Raw genomic sequence first — 19861 nt, forward strand, 5'->3', positions numbered from 1 at the left:
CATTTGTGCGGCGGCCGGCTGGTCTTCGCCGTCCACATTTGTGAGATATTATAACTTGGAAGTGCTAACACTACAGGCACAAGTGCTTTCTATCTGAGAGGTCTTGGCCCCTGAAGGATCCAAACCTCTAGATATCCCCTCGCAGGCTCTGACTCTGTCTGGTCCCTGTTGGTCTCTGACTTTAGTTCTACAGAGCCGCAGGCGATAGTTCAGAGCGAAGTCGTCAGCCAATAGCACAGCGTTTTAAATTGGGTTCCTACTGCGTATAGCTACGCAATACGAAGTGAACGTTCTCGAAAGGGAACGTACTCGGTTACCAACGTAACCTCAGTTCCCTGAGAGTAGGGAACGAGTATTGCGTAGCCAGCCGTGCTATTAAGTTGCACTTCAGGTCTGTCGCTTCAGTCGATTTAACCTGATTCCTATGAAACGTTATTGACTGCTGTCAGGCTTTGTTGACTAAAGTGCAAATAACACAATTGTAGGCAAATTGTAGGCATTCAGCAAATTATGGCAGCTACACCATGATGGACCTCAAAGCCAATAGGGTCATAGACATCCAACTAGTCCAGGTAAACTACTACACAATGAAAACATTTTGTTATGTGAATTACTGTGCATTGATCTAAAGTATTTGTTTGTGTTTGCAGAGCAATGAAGTTGGAAACAGCCAACGGATGGAGAAGGAGGGTTTTGAAAGAAGCCTGTCTCTTCTTTAGGAAAGAGGTGTTGTGGTCCAATCTTTGGTGACTGACCGTCACACAGGGGTACAGAAGTTTATGAGGGAGCAAAAAAAAGGACATTAGACACTTCTTCGACCCTTGGCATATGGGAAAAGGTTAGTATTTTCCCAATACTCAATCGTTTTCCCAAAATTTAAGCATGGAGAATTCACAGTGGGAGCTCTGAAGAGCAATCCTACCACAGGTAACTTATACTTGTCTGAGTTATCTCAGAAAAAAATATAATATATATTAGAATAATTCTCTTTCTGAAAGCTACATTGACAAATTAATGGAGCTGCTGTTCCACCATGTGGTGGAAGACCCTCAGCCGTACCTGGACTTCTCTGGACAAATGGCTGTACCAGAAAAACTGTGTGCTCAGTTTATTCAGTTTAATAAACTGTTTTATTTATTAACTGTTTACAGTTTATTCGGCCCGACAAGGAGAAGGCAGTGAGCAGACACAGGTCAAGGTTCTTTAAAAACACATGAGGTCTGTGATAATCTCTAATCTCTAAACAGCACATGAAGTTATGATCACTTGTACAGGTTGCTCTTGGTATCCCCCACCAAGCAAATTCTCTACTTTATGGAATCAGCCTGTTTAACACTGGCTCTTGCTTTTCAACACTGTAGTTACCAATAAGTTCAATAGACAGCTTCCATCAAACACAGGGTAAAGAGCTACTTAAAGCTTGGTATGGATGTTATACACTCTGCCAGCTTGGACACACCTGTCTGTCATCTACAACATTCAACAAAAATGGTTTTCACATTTTTTCTCTTCCTTTTCTGGTGGTAGTCCAGTGTGTAAGCGCTACTGATTCAAAGTTAGACTAAAGAGGGCAGAAATAGGTTGGTACATATTCATTTTGAGTTTTGTAGCTGATTATTTTTAAATTGTGTAGTGTGTAACTCCAGTTAAAAATGCTTTAAAAAAATAAAATAAAATAAATGCTTTATTTTTATATTATACTTTTTTTTCAAAAATGCAGTGGGGGAAGGAAACCTCTGTATGGTCCTTCTTCAGGAAACTCTTCCGTGATCCGTGTCACAGCGCATGAATGTATGACCACCCGAACGTGTTGGCCAAGGTACCCCCAACACACACCACCTAATGACATTGCGATATGCAATGTGTCTATAAGCGCTGAAAGAGAGGTGGTGCACAAGTATGTTGAAGTGGAGGGTAAAAAAATTTAATAAATGATTTATTTATTTATTTTTGTATACATTTATTTTTTATGTTTATTTATATAAAATTGTACCTGTCTTCCTGGAACTAACCTGTTTATAACTGTCTCTTCCATTTCACCATATAACTGGACGTAAGTGCCATAGGCCTATACAGCTTAGGCTATAGCACATGGCCCTATCTTGCACCCAGCGCAACTGACTTTGCACACCGACGCATGTGATGTCGTACAGAATCGATTCGTCTGCGATTTTCGTTCGTTTTTAGCCCCTTATATTTTGTCAATATACGACAATACGAGTGAAAAATACACTGAATTGGTTGAAATATCCCTTTAATTTTTTTGTTTCGTTTTCCAAGCTGCCCTCATTACTCAACTAAATTCCTCATTCCTTTTCTTTGTTGTTCGTTTTAGCTATTCACTCTATTGAAAGCATCATTGTAGATTATGTTTCCGGAACAGTTTCACTTAGTGGGAAATCGAACAGGTTTCGTTTAGGCTGAAACCAGCGTGTTTCCTTTCAGTTTAATATGAGAGTGTGTTCTTCAGTCAGCTGGAGTCTTTGGTCCATCAGCTGTGAACATGTTGTGCTACTGGGGAGCGCAGGTCAGAGAGGGCTTCGGTCTCTCACAGCCTGACAAAGTCAAAAATGGCAAATGTGGAATACGATCCGTGTGTCCGAAAGCAGCAGTTCAGGACATGTCAGCTGGAAGGAGTTTTGTTGGATTTATCAGGAATGGGCAAGCCTCGCTCCTGAAATTGCGCGGTGAAAACTGTGATCACGATGGAAAACTAAGTATGAAAGCCTGCAATAAATAAAACTATTTTTATTTTTATTGGTAAAATTATCATTACAATGCTTATTAAATGTAAGATAAATGTCATGTATTAATTATGAAAACATGTTTTTTGTATGTTTACAGTCTGAATAGAAGTTGAACTGATGAAAATATTTCATTTACTCCAGAGCCACTACAGCTGAAGAAGGACAGTTTGGGATTCAGATCGATTGTCTGTGGAGGAGCTGGTGTGGTTCTTCTTGATTATGGAGGAAAAGTTCTCTTTATGGACAAATCTACTGTGTGGGGGTATGTTTATAGGCATAACAGTATACGAATTAATAACATGTCTGACAGATAGCCTACATATTCTTTTCTCTGCAGTCCTCTTAAAGGTCTGGAAAACAGGCAGGTGATTCAGATCGCGTGTGGAGACCAGCATTCAATGGCACTAACCAAAGGTATTCACAACCATTTCATCTAACAGCTGATGTTTTGTTTTAATCTTTTGACTTCTTATGATTGACATGAATTGATTGGCATTTAAGAGTGGATATATACAGAGCTGTTGTTGGTCTTTCAGATGGTCAGCTGTTCGTATGGGGTGATAACACTCACGGTCAGCTGGGTTTGGAGAAAGAACAGCCCAGCTCTCTGTCAGCTCAACCCGTGAAGAGTCTGTGTGGGATCCCACTGGCTCAGATCAGCGCTGGAGGAGACCACAGCTTTGTGTTGTCTCTCTCTGGAGTCGTGTTCGGATGGGGAAAGAACTCGGCAGGACAGCTGGGCCTCGGAGACACTACAGGTTTGATTGTTTCATCATGTAACTAAATCAGTGATGCAAGGAGGAGATCCAGTCAGAATAATTAAGTCAAATTTTATTTCTTAAAGCTACACTGTGTAGGATTTTCCCTCTATGGAAGACACTAGCACGCATTTCAGACGTGAATCATGGCAGAGTCAACCAAGAAAACGAAAAGAGCTCGGTCGGAAGAGTTAAGGAAAAGAAAACGAAAAATGTATTTACGACAGTAACATTAAATACATGTACTCCACAGCGACTCTAGGGGTCGCTGTTTGACAAAAAAACGGAAACTGCATGCCTTTAACAGCATAAAATCAAATAATAAATGAAGAGTAAAATTTATTCATCCAAAATCAGGATTAAAAGTCTAATCCTTTAATTTAAATAAACATAAATGAACAGTTAAAATCACTTCTAATATTTCTAAGTAACATACAATTAACACACTGAGTATAATATTCTTGCTTAAAGATGGTTGAGAGATCTCTCTCTTCCTCTTATGCAGTTGCTTATTGGAACCGAGCTAAGTTCTCTTTTCATAGTATATTGCATCGAAGCAGACACACAAGACACAAACATATCTAGTTTTCATGTTTTCACACTCTGAGGTGTTAGCCTGTACACTGTAGGATGTTTAGCTAAGATTACATTCGTTTACCACTTTATTCTGAGACGTTCGAGCATTTGTGGTGTATCGGAAACCTATAGACTTTTGCCCTCATCTAGCAAGTACAAAAGTTCACCCTATAAGTCAATCAGCTACATTTGAGGCATAAAGATTAATAAAAGAAAAGCATTAAACATACATTTCAAATTATATAAATGATTAATGATAAAACATAACAAAACAAAAAAACAAAACATAAAACATCAGCAATAAATATGATTATTTCTTTTTCTGATTCATCAATCAGTAAAAGCACATCCTGTATAAATATACTACATTTGTGCAGTACTGTGTCAAATCTGTATGAAAGCATTGGAAGTGAGGAATTTACTGTTTTTCCACCACAGACAGACACGTCCCAACGGTTGTAAATAGTCTGAACCGAAAGAAAACTGTGTCCATCTCATGTGGAGGGGAACACACTGCCACTCTATCAAAGGTAGTGTTTTGTAATATTTTATATATCCATATTATAAATAATACCATATTTAGCATACAACAAACTGGACAGAAAATGTAGTGAATAGTTTGTGTTTCAGGGCGGCACAGTATTCACATTTGGATCAGGAGGTTTTGGCCAGCTTGGGCACAACTCATTTAAAGACGAACATCATCCGCGGGTGGTTGCTGAACTTTGGGGATCTAAAGTGTCACAGGTCACATGTGGGAGGTAAACTAGACTTTTCATAAGCAATCAGTGTTTATATGCGGTAGTGCAGATTTATTTATATTTCTTCACATGGTTATCATGTCTAACGTTTGAGATCAGCTCAATGATTAGGCATTTGATTCTTTCTTGAATAAAGACGTCACACACTCGTATCAGTCGAATCGTCAAAGCTGATCTATTCATTTGGATGTGGGATGCAAGGGGAGCTGGGAAATGGAGAAATGATCAAGCAGTGTGTGCCTTTCCCTGTGGATCTCTCAACTGGTAGATAAAATGATCTTTTAACAGTAGGTTATTTTGTTATGAATATTTTTATATTCATGATGTTGCTCTGAACTAAATATTTGTTGCACACAGAATGTGATCATGAATATACATTTGAAAAACTCATCGCTGGGGAGAATCATTCCTTTGCCTTGTTTTTCAAAGTAAGACAGGCAGTTTTCATTCATAATGCTGATTCATTTGTTTTACATACCAATTATTGCTGCACTGTGATTACTTATACTTACATTTCTGTATTTTTTAGGAGCTTGAAAGTAAGCCAGAACCCAGTGACCAAGGGGTTTTGACATTAAATGACAAAATGATTGACCGATGGGTGTCTGGAAGTTGTAAATGGCCAAAAATAAAGAAGTGAGTGTTTGGTTTAGCTTCTGTTCACATGATTTTTCATGGTATTGTTATAAATCCAGTGTACAGCATTTGTGTACGCTCTTAAAATATTGTGAAACAACATGTGGTGTGTGTCGTGACCTTAATGCATTTGTCCTTCTTTTAATTTAGCATGTGAATCTTAGGATTCTTACTTTTTAATTTAAATAGGTTGTGAGAGGTTGTGTTGTTGAGCAATTTAATATATTAGAGCATGTAAATTGACTAAAAAGTATTGGTTTGTTGTTTACAGGGAAATAAACACAGTGTTCTCCTCTGCTGCTTCTCTGAATGGAAGTTTCCTCAAAACAAGGTAAAATTAGGCAGTCTTATCTAGTCATTTCTGTGCCTAAAATCACTTCTTCCATTTATGTATGTTCTGTCTTTGTAGTTGTGATGAACATTATCAGACTTCTGCGGAGCATTGTGGATTGGATTCTGATCTGGTTAAAACATACTTTGCAAAGTTATTAGAGCATGAAGGGTTGATAACAGAGGTAATGATGAATCCAATGTTTATAAAAAAAATGTTCATTACATTTTAAACTGCATGAGTGAGATACAGTTCATGGTTTTCCGTACCTCAGGTGGTGAAGGTAGTTCAACAGAAACTGCTGCCGGATCTGAATCCAAATCCAGCTGGTGTGGAAGCTCTGAGACTTTACCTTCTCCTCCCTGAGCTCATCAGAGGACTCCAGAAACAAAGACCTGAACTCACTGGAGAACTGGCTTCCAAAATCCTTCAGTTGAATATAGATGCTCGCAAAGTGTTAGGTAAAGCTGGAGGACAATTTCAACCTTTGTGTTTTTTGGCCTTGTTTTATTTGCCTAAGTATTTGTATGATATATTCTCAGTGACGTACTGGTCCAAACTCCCCACCGATTGGCTCAAAGGCTTGTTGAAGTTGTTTCAGAAAGAATGTGCTGAGCTGATTGACCAGATTTCTTGCGGTGAAACTGAGCATGACTTTACTAGACGCCTGCAGAACTTTTTGCAGGTCCTCCAGATGCTCTATAAGGTGCCTTTTCTAAACATTTGATCTCAAGATGAAATTTAACCTTGTCATTGTATAATAGTTGTTTATACTTAACTGTCTCTGTTGTGAAGGTCTGTTGCACTACCCACAATGACATCACAAATAGTGATTTCATCATTCATGAGATCAACGATCTTTTAGATACGGTGAGAACCAAAGCAATAGATAAAAAAAATATATTTTTTTGGACAACAAACCAAAATACCAGAAATTTCTCTTTTTCTTTACATCAATAGCTGCAAGCCACCATGGAAGACCTGCAAGATATGTTTTTGAGCTGTTGGCACACAGAAGCGTTACTTGAAATGGTGAAATTGAGAGATTACTGCTTTGTGAGTATTGAAGTCTTATGATACAAACGAATATTTCAATGAGATTTGCATGACATTTTTAATGTTCTGTATTCAATAATTGTAACAAATCTTAAAGTACTTCCATGGATTTTTCTTTCAGGGAATTATTGAAATATTGGTCAAGTTCCCTTTTGCAGCTGACACCGTATCTAAATGGAGAATGTTTAATGTAAGTCAGAGATGTATGTATATGCCATACATACAGTACAAATGCAAAACAACTTCATTTTTAACAGTTGTCCTCAAACCTGTATGATGTTCTTTCTTATGTGGGACACAAAATACACTCTTAGGCACTGTTTACACCTAGTATTAAGATCAAAAGTTCTGAAAAAAACATGCATTTACCCTCCCCTCAAAGAAATTAGGACAGAAGTGGTTGAAAGTGGACAAAAGAGACGGATTAAAACACCAGGTGTAAACGGGAATGTGTTTCCCTCATCTTGTGATCCAATTGCCAAAAAATCATAACACATCTTAACACCAAGTGTGAAGATGCTCATGTGGTTTGAATAGCCACAAGGCCCTGTTTACACTTGGTGTTAAGATGTGTTATGATTTTTTGGCAATGTGGTCGAAAGTGGACAAGCTCAAAACGTTTTAGACCCCGTTCGTTTACACCCGTTTAGCTTAGCGTCGTCCACTTGTGATCCAGTCGCCCAAAACGCATCTTAATACCAGGTGTAAACAGGGCCAAAGAAAAAAAAGGTTCAATGGGGTTCAATATAGAACCCTAGGGTTCTTGACTCAATTTTAAAGAACCTTTTACGCCAAGAAGGTTCTATAAGGAGAAATGTCTTAAATAATTGCATAATACTCTCATGTTATTTAATTATTTTCTAGTGATAAAGTATGTTTACAAGCTGTTTGATTCATACATTTTATTTAAAATTAAAAAATGAATTAAAACTAAAGTAATTAATTGAAACTAAATCCATAAAATGATCTCATAATGGGAGCCCGTAAAAGGTTATGAAGTGCCTGACGGAACCCTTAAAGGAACACAAATCTCTGTTTGGTCCCTAATGAATGAACTGGGCTAAGCTAAGTGCTATCAAAGTGTCGCCGCGCGCCAGAGCGATTGAGTGCACGCACTGAGACGAGAGAGGTATGTATCAACTCGTCTTAGTAAAGGGAATAACATAGTTTAATATGAAAAAAAATGGTGGAGTGTTCCTTTAAAGGTTCCATATAGAACCTTTTCTTCTAATGGTGTATAGATTTTGAGAAATTCCTTTTTTTGGACCTCACAATGAAGGTCAATGGGCATCAAAACTGTCTGGTTACCAGCATTGTTCAGAATACTTGTGTTCTGCAGAAGACAGAAAGTCATACAAGTTTGGAATGACACAAGTGTGAGTAAATGGTGACAGAATTTACATTTTTTGGTGGATTACCCCTTTAAAGCTAACATAATTTTACTCTTCTTAGTGCTTGCAGAATGAGTCCACAGGGAGCTTTCCTGACCAAGAGATGTTCATGTTTAATGGCAGCGTGTTGCGTGTAAACAGGGACTCACTGTTGACAGACACGCTAAAGTATCTCAAAAAAAAAAACAAAAAAAAATTTTTTAATCTATTAAAGGTAAAAAAAAATACAGAATTGAAATCAGAGTTGAAATGTCTGATATTGCATTTTACCTTTACAATGATGAAAACGTCTCCTGTACAGGTGGTGTTCATCGGGGAGAATGGAGCAGATTATAGGGGCTTATCGGCAGAATTCTTCTCCCTCCTTTCCAAGTCTCTTCTCAAATGGGAGAAAAAGTTGCTGGAGGTCCATGAGAATTCATTGGTTTGGTTCAATCCTGATGTAAGCTCTACACCAAACACTCCTTATTCCTAGGCTTCTTATGTGGTCTTCCATATATCTCATATGTGCTACGATGCTTGTGTCTTTTCAGCGCACGCAGTGTAATAAGGATTTTTACTATCTTGGCGTTATCTGTGGAATGGCGCTGTACAACCATCATTACGTGAACATCGACTTCCCACTGGCCTTGTTCAAGAAACTCCTCCAGCTGAGTCCCACTCTGAATGATCTGGAGGAACTGTCCCCTGTGGAGGCCAGGTAAACCATTCGATTTTACACATGCTAAGTTTACCAGTGCTTTTACAGAGCTGATCATGGTTTAATTGTATTTTATGTATCCCACATTAGAAGTTTGAAAAGCCTTCTCGAGGAAGATGAGGACGTCGTGGATATACTCTTTTTGGATTTCACAGTAATACAGTCTATATTCACTTGTATAAAAGTGTACACAGCTGTTGTTTAAATGCTTACATGAGCTATTTACCTCTTTCAGGTCAAAGGGCAAGAGCTCATTCCAAACGGAGGTCAAATTCCAGTGACCAAAGTTAATAGGTAGTGTACCACTTGTTTAAAGCATAACTCTCACCAAAATGCAACCTATGTTTGTGTAACCTATGCAACCTTTTTGTGAATCTACCCGAGGCAAACTTTCATTTAAAAGGCTCGACACAACATGAAACTTTGCTCGAAGTATCACCAGGGGCTCTACACATGAACTCGAGCATTGAGAACATTGTTTGTGTACACAGAGTTTACTAAAAAGAAAGGTTTTGAACAACTCACTGTAGCTGTGTCCGCCGGCATTTTGTCAGTCAAAAATAGTTGATCTCTGAATGCAACATAACAGGGAGGAGAGTAAAGATGGAAAGCTCCTAAAGCTTAGTTCCATATAAATTCACAGATAATTTGTTGTTTTGGCGTGAATGAAAATCAATATTGACCTTGTATTTGAAAAAGGATGCTCATATAAGAAACAATACTAAAATTCAGAGTCCGTTCATTCGCATTCAGAGATCGACTATTTTTGACTGTCAAAATGCCGGCGGACACAGCTAAAGCTACAGTGAGTTGTTCAAAGCCTTTCTTTTTAGTAAACTCTGAGTACACAAACAATGTTCTCAATGCTCGAGTTCATGTGTAGAGCCCCTTGTGATACTTCATGCACTCCCATTCAAAAGGCAATTTGACCGAAAACGAAAATACGGTCAAACTTAAAAGTGGCGTTTCCATTCTAATTATGCTTTTAAACGAAAGTTTGCCTCGGGTAGATTAACAAAAAGACCCTAGGTTGCATTTTGGCAAGAGTTACGCTTTAACTAACCTCATCCTTCCCTCGCACTTCGTAACAAATACTTCCCTCGCAGGTAAAAATGACCCGAACCCCTAAAATTAATCTTTTTTTCTTTTTTTCTTCAGAAAGCTTATTTCATTTCATTTTGATAATAATTTTTCCGACTATCTATCAGTCTGTCTGTCTGTCTGTCTATCTATCTATCCGTCCGTCCATCTGTCTGTCTATCTATCTTAAAGGGATAGTTCACTTTGAAATTAAATTTTGGTATGTTTTAGCTTACCTCAAGGGCATCCAAGATGTAGGTGTCTTTTTTTCCGCAGTAGTTTCAATTTTGATATTTTTAGGTCAAACCGTTCTTGTCTGTCAGTCATTTCATGCAGGTCTATGGTCACCACCTCAAAGAGCATGCACAGAGTCGAAATTAAAACAATTCCTCATCGTCCAAATTAAACAATTCCCCATCGTAAGTACACATTGATGGCCTAAGACACGAAACGAGCGGTTTGTGTGAGAAAACAAACAGTATTTATATCGTTTTTACCTCTTGTAGCACAGCCACGTCCAAGTGATCTGTATGCAGACTGGTGCATAGATATATACACTAGATGTCGCCTTGGCTACGGCAGTTCTTAACGAATGCCGTAGCCAAGGCGACATCTAGTGTATATGTCTATGCACCAGTCTGCGCACACTTCACACAGCAGGAAGCGCCCGCGCCCTCAGATCACTTGGACGTGGCTGTGTATAAGAGGTAAAAACGATATAAATACTGTTCATTTTCTCACACAAACCGCTCGTTTCGTGTCTTAGGGCATCAATGTGTACTTACGATGGGGAATTGTTTAATTTGGACGATGGGGAATTGTTTTAATTTCGACTCTGTGCATGCTCTTTGAGGGGTGACCTTAGACCTGCATGAAATGACTGACAGACAAGAACGGTTTGACCTAAAAAAACTACTGCGGAAAAAAAGACACCTACATCTTGGATGCCCTTGAGGTAAGGTTTAATTGAGGTTTAATTTCAAAGTGAACTATCCCTTTAACTCTTCAAGACGGCCAGACTTTTTGATTTTATTACACATCTCTTAAGCTTGTCTTGATTTTTTTTTTTTTTTTTTTTTTTTTTTTGCAGACAGAAGTATGTGGACTTGTATGTGGACTTTGTTTTCAACAAGTCTGTGGAGAATCAGTTCAAGCATTTTTCAAGAGGTTTCTCTGAGGGCTGCCCGCTCGATGTCTGGAGCATGTTCCACCCTGAAGAACTGCAGGAGCTTCTCCACGGCTCCCCTAAATATGAATGGCTGGAGCTTCACCAGGTAAATGTATTAGCAGAACTTGCAAATTTGTTAAAAGAATTTAACAAGTATTTAAAGGTGTAGTGGAGGATTTTCCTGAATTTTAGAAAAGAACTGCCCTCTCCACTTTTTGAACAAATGCATATGCGCAACACTCTACCTGCTCCCGAGAGGGAACGCCTATTAAACGTGTGCACGAGAGAGCATGCACGAGCCTAGTTCTCCTCGTGCACGTTCTGTTTACAAGTTGCTGTCGGCATGGGATGTTTACCGTGTCTGCGCGGTGCGTGACTTGTGCCAGGGATAGCATCGCTAATCATAGCTTAAATTAACTTTTACTAGCAGTGATTTTAAATGGATTTCTCCAAATAGCATGCCAAACTTTACCTGTCGAGTAGAAACTTCGCGACTGAGGCATCAGTGGAAAGCCCAACCTGTGCTTTTAGCGCACGCCTGCGTGTGAAATATTCTCCCAAAAACACTCTGGTCTTATTTCTTTCTTCAGAGGCCTTTCTCTTCTTGTCATACAATTCGTAGACACTTTTTCTCTTGCGACCCTCAGACATTTTGAAAAAACCCAGTGAGAACGGCGAGCTTCAATGAATGGCTGAAACCGTAGCTCACAACTGAAAGTGCGCATGCGCAGAAAGCGAAAACTACCTAGGGACGAGCACGTACGACGGCCTTACGTTAACATATCACCAGAATGATTGACAACTAGGAGGACCAATAGTCTTGATGATCCACCCGGAAAAAGAAAATCCTCCACTATACCTTTAAGACTTTATCTGCTCTGTCTTCAGTCTGCTTCCTATGAAAGATGTTCTGCCTCTGATGAGCTTATCAAGAACTTCTGGACTGTTTTCTTTGAGTTCTCCGAAGAGAACAAGAAGAAATTTCTGAGTAAGCTTAAACATGATTTATTTATTTTTTTAACATCATATGGACATTTAAGGATTGTTATTTTTATTGCCTCACATCCTCGCTCCACCTATTTTTCCTCAGTGTTCTTGTATGGAACGGACCGTGTACCTGTGGGAGGTTTCTCAAAGCGTCCTCTTAAGATTTGTCAGTCAGACGGTCCTGATCCAAATCACCGTTTGCCAGAGGCTCAGATCTGTTTTGGCAAATTAATTCTTCCCAAATACAGCAGTATCAACACACTTCGCAACAAACTAGTACATGCAATCCACTTTTGTGAGGTTTTTGGACGAGGATGAACATCCCTCAATGTTCCAAACCTCCAAGGTTCCCCAAAATATACAAAACCAAGTGTATGTTGCTAAAACTTGTAGGTTATCTGTTTTAAAAATGTTACATGAACTATGTGTAATAGTTCTATATGAGTACTATATTTTTAAATGACCTTGCATTGTTCATGTGTTACAGATGGGAGAATAACTGAAATAAGGCATTTTGTAATTTTTATTATCATATATAATATGATGCATTGATGCATGTATTCTGGTATGTCACCTCATAACCTTATTATATGTCCTGTTATTTGGTGGTTCTTCAAACATATTTAAATGTATAAATAAATAAAAAGACATGTTGTTGTAAATACTATTTCATTATATTTATCTTATTGCAGTTTTTCTTAATTACTTTGACTCAATTCTCAAATTAGATTTTTCACCCCCTCAAAACAATAAGCTTAGATTTCTGAACAACAATTTGTTTCTTGTTCACATCAGATTTTAATTTCTCATTAATTGAAGCAAATTGCATGTTTTGGCACATGTATGCAAAAGTGTCAGTGTCGACAACAAAAAAAAAAAAGAGGAAAAAACATGACATTTGAATATAACAAATATTTCCATGGTGAAAAAAACATCTAAACATTTTGACCAGTGTGGCTCACACACGATGACAAAAGCACTTTTTATTTTGGTGGCATTGGCCAATTTACTGACACAATAACTAGCATTAAATAAACGTTTCGGATGTTACATTTTGCAGACATGATGCAACAGAATTGCAGCAGAAACAAGTGGAGCGCCATCATTTTGACTAAAATTGATTCTGATAACACACGAATCATGTTAAATTACATTTGTTTAAACTAGAGAATATTTCAGAAAAATCTTTTAGGATACAGCAACTATAATGGACAAAGGGTAATTTACAGTTACATAAAAATATGTACTTCTATATTCATTGACTTAGTCTTTAAGACGTTGTAAACTAAAGCTTGAGACTTTTGCCCTGTCGTTTTTGCCTGTCAAATTTATCTGAAAGCTCTTGTGTATGTTTGTTTGTGTCACGAAACAGAAACTCAAGATCCAATTGCGAGTCAAATTAATAGTTTTTATTAGACAACTCCAAACACACAGTCTCAGTAGAAGTGCAGAATAATCCGGCCGTACAAAGTCTTCAGCAAAGACAAGGAATAACTCCATCCAGTCCTCACCATCCAGAGAATGAGAGAACAGCAAGCAGTTGAATACAGACTCGAGCCACTAGAAGAGCTGACGGAGAGCAAGACAAGACATGAGCAACAACGATCCGATAACACACACAGAACGCCAGCCAGATAAAGACAGTGCAGATGAGTTACACCTGTGCCCACTCTGATAAACTCGTCAGGTGCGCAGTGATTAATTAACCCTGACAAGCCCAACGAGTGGCACACAGACATACACACACACACAGAAATGATGTTTTATTAACAAAGTTCGGGAGGAACATGTTCTAATGATCAAACAATCAAGTCATTCCAACCAGCTGTCAGCAATCAGTAATCAACAGGTCCACTCAATCAGCATGATTAAAGGCCTATAAATACTCACAGTCGACTCACCCATAATCCTCGACAGTTTTCAGCATCCCTCCACCACCCCATCTCCTCACACTTACCTGGTTATCTTCCTAACCAAGAGATACGGGGGGAGTACTCTGGGTTCGGGCCCAATTTCCGAGCTCGGAGCCCTCCCCCCGGACAGCGCGCCAAATACGCATAACTATTTATTCTCTGATCATTTGTAAGTGTGAACTCGTGAAATGAGCATACGGATCCATGTACCGTGACAGTTTGCACAAGCCGCACAGCGTAAACACCATTTAGTGGCATATATATGCCAATGCAAACATGTCCTCCAAACCACAGTTTTTGTCCTGCATAGTCTTTTTCAATAAATACAATTATTAATAATAATTTGGAGAAAGAATGTCAATGCATCTAGGAATTTATTACCCACCCCTAGTAGCCTATATACAAGTGCTATCTTTATGTTAGGATGGACGCATTTTACAGAGCCAAAGAGAAGTCTGTGAACTATCACAAGAAGATTATACAGGCTTTCAATGCTCTGCATTAGGGATCAGTTTGTTTTATTAAACAAAAATATTTCTTTAGTCTACATCGTCATGTTCTGCTCACAAACCTCAATTTGGCTCTGTTACATGTATACCTGATGCATCAAAGCAATACTTATGAATTAAGACTCTAAAACTGAGCTGAGGGACTACAGAGTATTATTCATGTAACATGCATGCTTTCAAAAAAGAATAAATCAGTGAAATAGGACCTACCATCTGCACTGCTAACGATTTGTCCAGCTTGTAAGCTCGCGCTCGATCGGCCCAAAGCCGGCATCCGACCAGTGCGGAAGTGTTACGTGTTACTGTCCTTTTCTCGAGGAAAAGTATTTTTGATTAAATGCAATACATTTGCATATCCTTTTAAGAGCTATCTCAAGTGCCTGCTGCGGTTTCCTACTTGACGTTGTTTCAAATATCACGCGGCGACTGCGCGGCATGCCTCAGACTGCCACAATGAGTGCTCTTCATGCCTGGGCCGCAGACATGCTGAAGCTGCACTCACGCAAGGCAGCTGCTCTCACTGTGAGAGTTTGCCACCTTCCTCTCTACGCTCGCGGCTAGCTCTCTTTACGCTGGAGAGCGACACCGCCCCTCACGCCCTCCCATTTCCTTCCCTCCTCGAGCCGCGGAGGAAGAAACGGCAGGGTCAGAGGATGCCTGAGCGTCTAGAGATGAGCAAGCCCACGCCGTCCCTATCTCCACGTGCCTCTCTCTCTCCAGAGAGATATTCCCTGCCTGTCCTGTTCACAAAGACGGACCAACGCCCCTCCCTCGAAGCGGCCGGCCTCGTCTCATTCAGGGATCAGAGGAAGAGCATGATGACAGCTTATCTTTGGCTGCATCAGAGAGCGAGGAGTGGCCGGGCTCTGTCACGGACCCCGCCCCCCCGTCTCAGTCAGGTGGTGGCGGCACCAAGGCGAGTTTGGACGCTGAACTTCTTCGCGTCCTCACCAAGGCCGTCGAAGACCTCGGCCTCGAGTGGTCTTCCCCAGAGGAGCCCACCAGAAGCCGCCTCGACGAGTGGTTCCTGCCGAGGCACCAGCAGGCCCCTCGACAGCGTCCAGCCCCATTCTTCCCAGAGGTGCACAAAAGTCATGGCACGCTCCCTACTCAGCCCTACTGCGCTCATCAACCTCAGCCACGCTGTCCACCCTTGACGGCGCCGAGGAGAGAGGGTACGAGAGACTGTCCCCTCTGGAGGAAGCGGTGGCCACACACCTCTGCCTGCCCACCGCCGTTGGATGGAGAGCCAAGGCGGTTCACCCATCAAAGCCCTGCAGGACCACCTCAGCTCTCGCCGGCCGAGCTTATACCTCCACTGGCATGAATGAGGACAGGGCTGCCTTCTTGGACTCCCCGATCTCGAGCGCTGCTCGTCCTCAGGCCAAGACATGGTTATGTACCTGAGGTGCTCTCAACCCTGTTCAGAGCCCAGGTCATTTCGCTCTCGCCGCTTAAGAGGATAGAGAATTGAGGCTACTCTGCCGTAAGGGCTCTCAGATGTTATCTGGAGCGTTCTTCCTCATTCAGACAGTCAGAACAGCTCTTTGTATGCTTCGGCGGCCGAAACAAAGGGCTTCCGGTCACGAAACTGAGATTATCGAGATGGATAGTGGACGATGGATGGATCTCTTTAGTCTACACCTCAATGGGCCTGCAATGTCCCATACGTGTCAGGGCTTATTTCTCAAGGGGCATGGCCTCTTAATGGGCTTGGTCCAGTGGGGTACCATGAAGACATTTGTGCAGCGGCAGGCATTTGTGCGGTCAGCCAATAGCACAGCTTTTAAAATTGGGTTCCTACTGCGTATAGCGAAGTGAACGTTCTCAAAAGGGAACGTACTCGGTTACCAACGTAACCTCAGTTCCCTGAGAGTAGGGAACGAGTATTGCATAGCCAGCTGTGCTATTAAGTTGCACTTCAGGTCTGTCGCTTCAGTCGATTTAACCTGATTCCTATTAAACGTTATTGACTGCTGTCAGGCTTTGTTGACTAAAGTGCAAATAACACAATTGTAGGACATTCAGCAAATTATGGCAGCTACACCATGATAGACCTCAAAGCCAATAGGGTCATAGACATCCAACTAGTCTAGGTAAACTACTACACAATGAAAACATTTTGTTATGTGAATTACTATATACTGTGTCAAAAATGCAGTGGGGGAAGGAAACCTCTGTGGTCCTTCTTCAGGAAACTCTTCCGTGATCCGTGTCACAGCGCATGAAGGTATGACCACCCAAACGTGTTAGCCAAGGTACCCCCAACACCACCTAACGACATTGCGATATGCAAGGTGTTTATAAGCGCTGAAGTGGAGGGTAAAAAAAAGTAATAAATTATTTATTTACTTATTTTTATATACATTTATTTTTTATATTTATTTATATAAATTTAACCTTTCTTTCTGGAACTAACCTGTTTATAACTGTCTCTTCCATCTCACCATATAAAACTGGACGTAAGTGCCATATACAGCTTGTAACACATAGGGGTTTAGTGCTCCTGCCTCAAAGCCTAGATGTGCTGTTACACAGCCCACTCCACCAATCTGGTCACACCTGTGTACTACCTACAACATGAGAATGTTTATTACTACTTTATTAGGATGATTTATTCAATATTTGGTATGTGGAGGTTGTGTGTTTTTTCATGGTTTGTATAAGGTGCTTAAAATGCTTACTTGAATTTGACTTGAAATTTATGATTTATGAAATGGAACTTAAATTTTTGAAAGACAATATATGTGAAATTAGTGTTTAATTTGATTGATAAAGCAATCTTTTCACACAAAATTATATCTTTATCAGATAGGCTGAAGCTTTAGAGCCATTTTGCATGGCTACGAGTCTGATATATGATACAGCTTTCATTCTTCAGGTCAATCATATTCATGAGGTGGAAAATCTGTTTGAATGCGATATCTTTGTAACCTTTCAATGGTTAAAGTTTCCACAGTCATTGCATCTGCTGCACTATATTTTGTACCTTTTTGTTTAATTTGTTTATATTTGTTTACCTATTTACCTTATCTGTATGAACCCTGGTTTTGTGTATAGTACTTATTAAATTAATTAACTGGACTTAACACTCTGGTCTTGTCATATTTCATAGCTATACCTTGGGTATCTCCCTTCAACAAACATTCTCTACCAGGGACAGTGAGCTGCAGTGCCCACATGTGCACCTGTTGAGACAGAATAATTTGTAATTGTAGAGGGAGACTTGAAATCTCTGTTTTTCGCTTAATTATTAACACTAAATCATACCAAAATTAACTTAAATGCATGGGTTTAAAAATTTGTATAGTTCGTTAGCATTTGCTATGAGCATTAGCCTAATTTAGCCATAATGCTAATGTTTTACCACTCAGGCACAGGCTCCATTACCTTGTATCTTACGTTATGGCCCCGTAGAAGCAGTTTTTGTAAAAATAGTCTAATGATTGCGTCATATTAACCACACGACTCTCTGTCGCACAGTAGAGAAATTACCGTATGAACAGGAGGAGAAGCTTGCAGGCAATCGGGGGGACGTGGAGGCAAAATGACAAAATAATTAATAAGAATACTTAGCAAAAGTTGCTCCTGCTCCTAGCTCATGGACACCTCCTACTCACAATCTCCATCTCTGCAAGTTTCGGAAGGGAATAGGCTTGTTTGAGATGAGCAAAATCTGCGCAGAACCGATCACCGGTGATCAGCGTGAGATGCATGCCGGTTAGAAATGTGTCCAAGTGCGGTCCGCCTTGCTCTGATGTCATGCTGACGTATATCAAAAATCTCTCGCGAGCGCAAGGCGGACATGTGGGATTCTGCAGTCGAGCGCAGTTGCTCTCCACCGACTGCGCTGATCAAAAGCACGATGGAGAAACGACTTGCTTGACGACACAGCTTAATGCTCACTGGTTTAAACAACCATGATGTATTGTTCTCTTTTAAAAAGTTTGATTTTAAAACTCTGATATCATGTTTTATGTGTATACGTTATGTTTGAATATTCCCTAACTATCTGACAGTGTGATCTCTATGGGTTATGCAATGTAATTTTAATTATAAAAAACAACAACTAAAAAACATGTCTGTATTAAAGAGAAAATGATTGATAAACATGTATTTGGAATGGAATTAGTACTTTGGGTGTCTTGTTCATATTTTCATATAAAAGCAACAGAACTTAAATTACATCCAGTTTATTAGCAACACTGTGCACGAGCGTGAATCCCACGATATCCATCTTTGATCTTGCAGGTGTCAGATCCACTGCGAGAAGAGAGAACTGTCCGGCTTGCCTGCACTTTTTTCACTCCTCCTCTCACTGCAGCCGCCTACTCTCACATACATTTCAGGCGAGGCAAGGCGCATCTCAAACAAGCCTAATGATTAAGATTTCTCTTGGCACAGCTACTAGAAGACAGACGGGTTGCTCACGTCACATCTACGTCGTCAAGCTCAGTTTGAGTCTGCGCAGTACGCTCAGCCATCAGGAAGTGAGTGCTTCTAATTGACTTAACTTGTCTCCGTTGAATCCAATGGGGTCACTGTGTCCATTTCTTTTACTGTCAATGGTTTTTCTGCTCACAGGCGGAAAAAGGGGAAGCGAGACGGCCACCATTCAACCCGAAAAAAGTCATATAATCACAATGACTCCGAAGCTGTTCAGTTAAGGTAAATTAAGCTAAAAAAAACTGCATAGTTCCCCTTTAAAAATAACTAATAACGCAAAATTTGATAAAGTGATATAAATTATACCAGAAGAAGCTTATTAATGATAACATTAATTACAACAAGCAAAACGGCGATGAATCATCAAGCTTTTCGCGCTTGAGCTGCTAGCAAAAACGGATTCCGCTACAACAAAAAGAGAATATTGTATAATTTCAAAATTTTTATTTGCTACCTACCTTCAAATTGTGTGATAACAATGAATTTCTATTTGTTTTTGTTTATTCTAACGCGTTAGTATGTAAATATACAGTCGGTCATTCCTTCTCAGAGTCGTTTCAGCTCAGCTCTGCTCCGACCGCCTCTGAAGGAAAATACCAGTGAACCAATCAGATCCCTCCGTTTCGTCGGTGGGGTTCAATCAGTTGATTGGCCAGATTTCTGTGATTGACATGGATCTAAACCAATGATTTAGGAGAAACAGTAGTTTGGCACTCACTAACTCGGAATCATGTAAAAGAGCGAACTGTTTTAAAATTATTCACACACTGCCAAATGTTTATCTCAACTTGATCGCACACAG

The 19861-nt window shown here is 40.0% G+C and overlaps 2 protein-coding genes across 2 annotated transcripts in view; one reads left to right on the forward strand and one right to left on the reverse strand.

Annotated features, from left to right (window-relative positions):
* ppm1kb (protein phosphatase, Mg2+/Mn2+ dependent 1Kb) overlaps positions 1-19635 on the reverse strand; it is a 42952-nt gene extending 23317 nt beyond the window's left edge. The window contains exon 1 of the mRNA XM_079896217.1: positions 19518-19635. The gene's annotated coding sequence lies outside the window, so the exon portion shown is untranslated. The remainder of the gene's footprint in view (positions 1-19517) is intronic.
* On the forward strand, positions 2390-12857 carry LOC307150213 (putative E3 ubiquitin-protein ligase HERC4). Its single transcript, XM_079857162.1, has 24 exons — positions 2390-2717; positions 2889-3009; positions 3085-3161; positions 3284-3505; positions 4520-4611; positions 4712-4842; positions 4979-5106; positions 5200-5270; positions 5372-5478; positions 5750-5809; positions 5888-5993; positions 6084-6270; positions 6352-6515; positions 6605-6679; positions 6770-6865; positions 6987-7055; positions 8318-8470; positions 8558-8698; positions 8790-8956; positions 9047-9110; positions 9192-9250; positions 11127-11310; positions 12093-12192; positions 12295-12857. Exons 1-24 carry the CDS (start codon positions 2504-2506, stop codon positions 12507-12509), a joined length of 3003 nt encoding a protein of 1000 aa, XP_079713288.1. The 5' UTR covers positions 2390-2503; the 3' UTR covers positions 12510-12857.
* Positions 19636-19861: the final 226 nt, after the last annotated feature.

This window comes from Squalius cephalus, assembly GCF_949319135.1.
Source record: "Squalius cephalus genome assembly, chromosome: 2".
Lineage (NCBI taxonomy): Eukaryota > Metazoa > Chordata > Actinopteri > Cypriniformes > Leuciscidae > Squalius > Squalius cephalus.

Bases quoted from the DNA above. Each gene is read 5' to 3' on its own strand.
- LOC307150213 (XM_079857162.1), top strand. From the start codon at position 2,504: ATGTTGTGCTACTGGGGAGCGCAGGTCAGAGAGGGCTTCGGTCTCTCA. The intron at 4,612-4,711 runs GTAGTGTTTTGT...TTTGTGTTTCAG, and splicing joins ACACTGCCACTCTATCAAAG to GGCGGCACAGTATTCACATT. The intron at 7,056-8,317 runs GTAAGTCAGAGA...TACTCTTCTTAG, and splicing joins CTAAATGGAGAATGTTTAAT to TGCTTGCAGAATGAGTCCAC.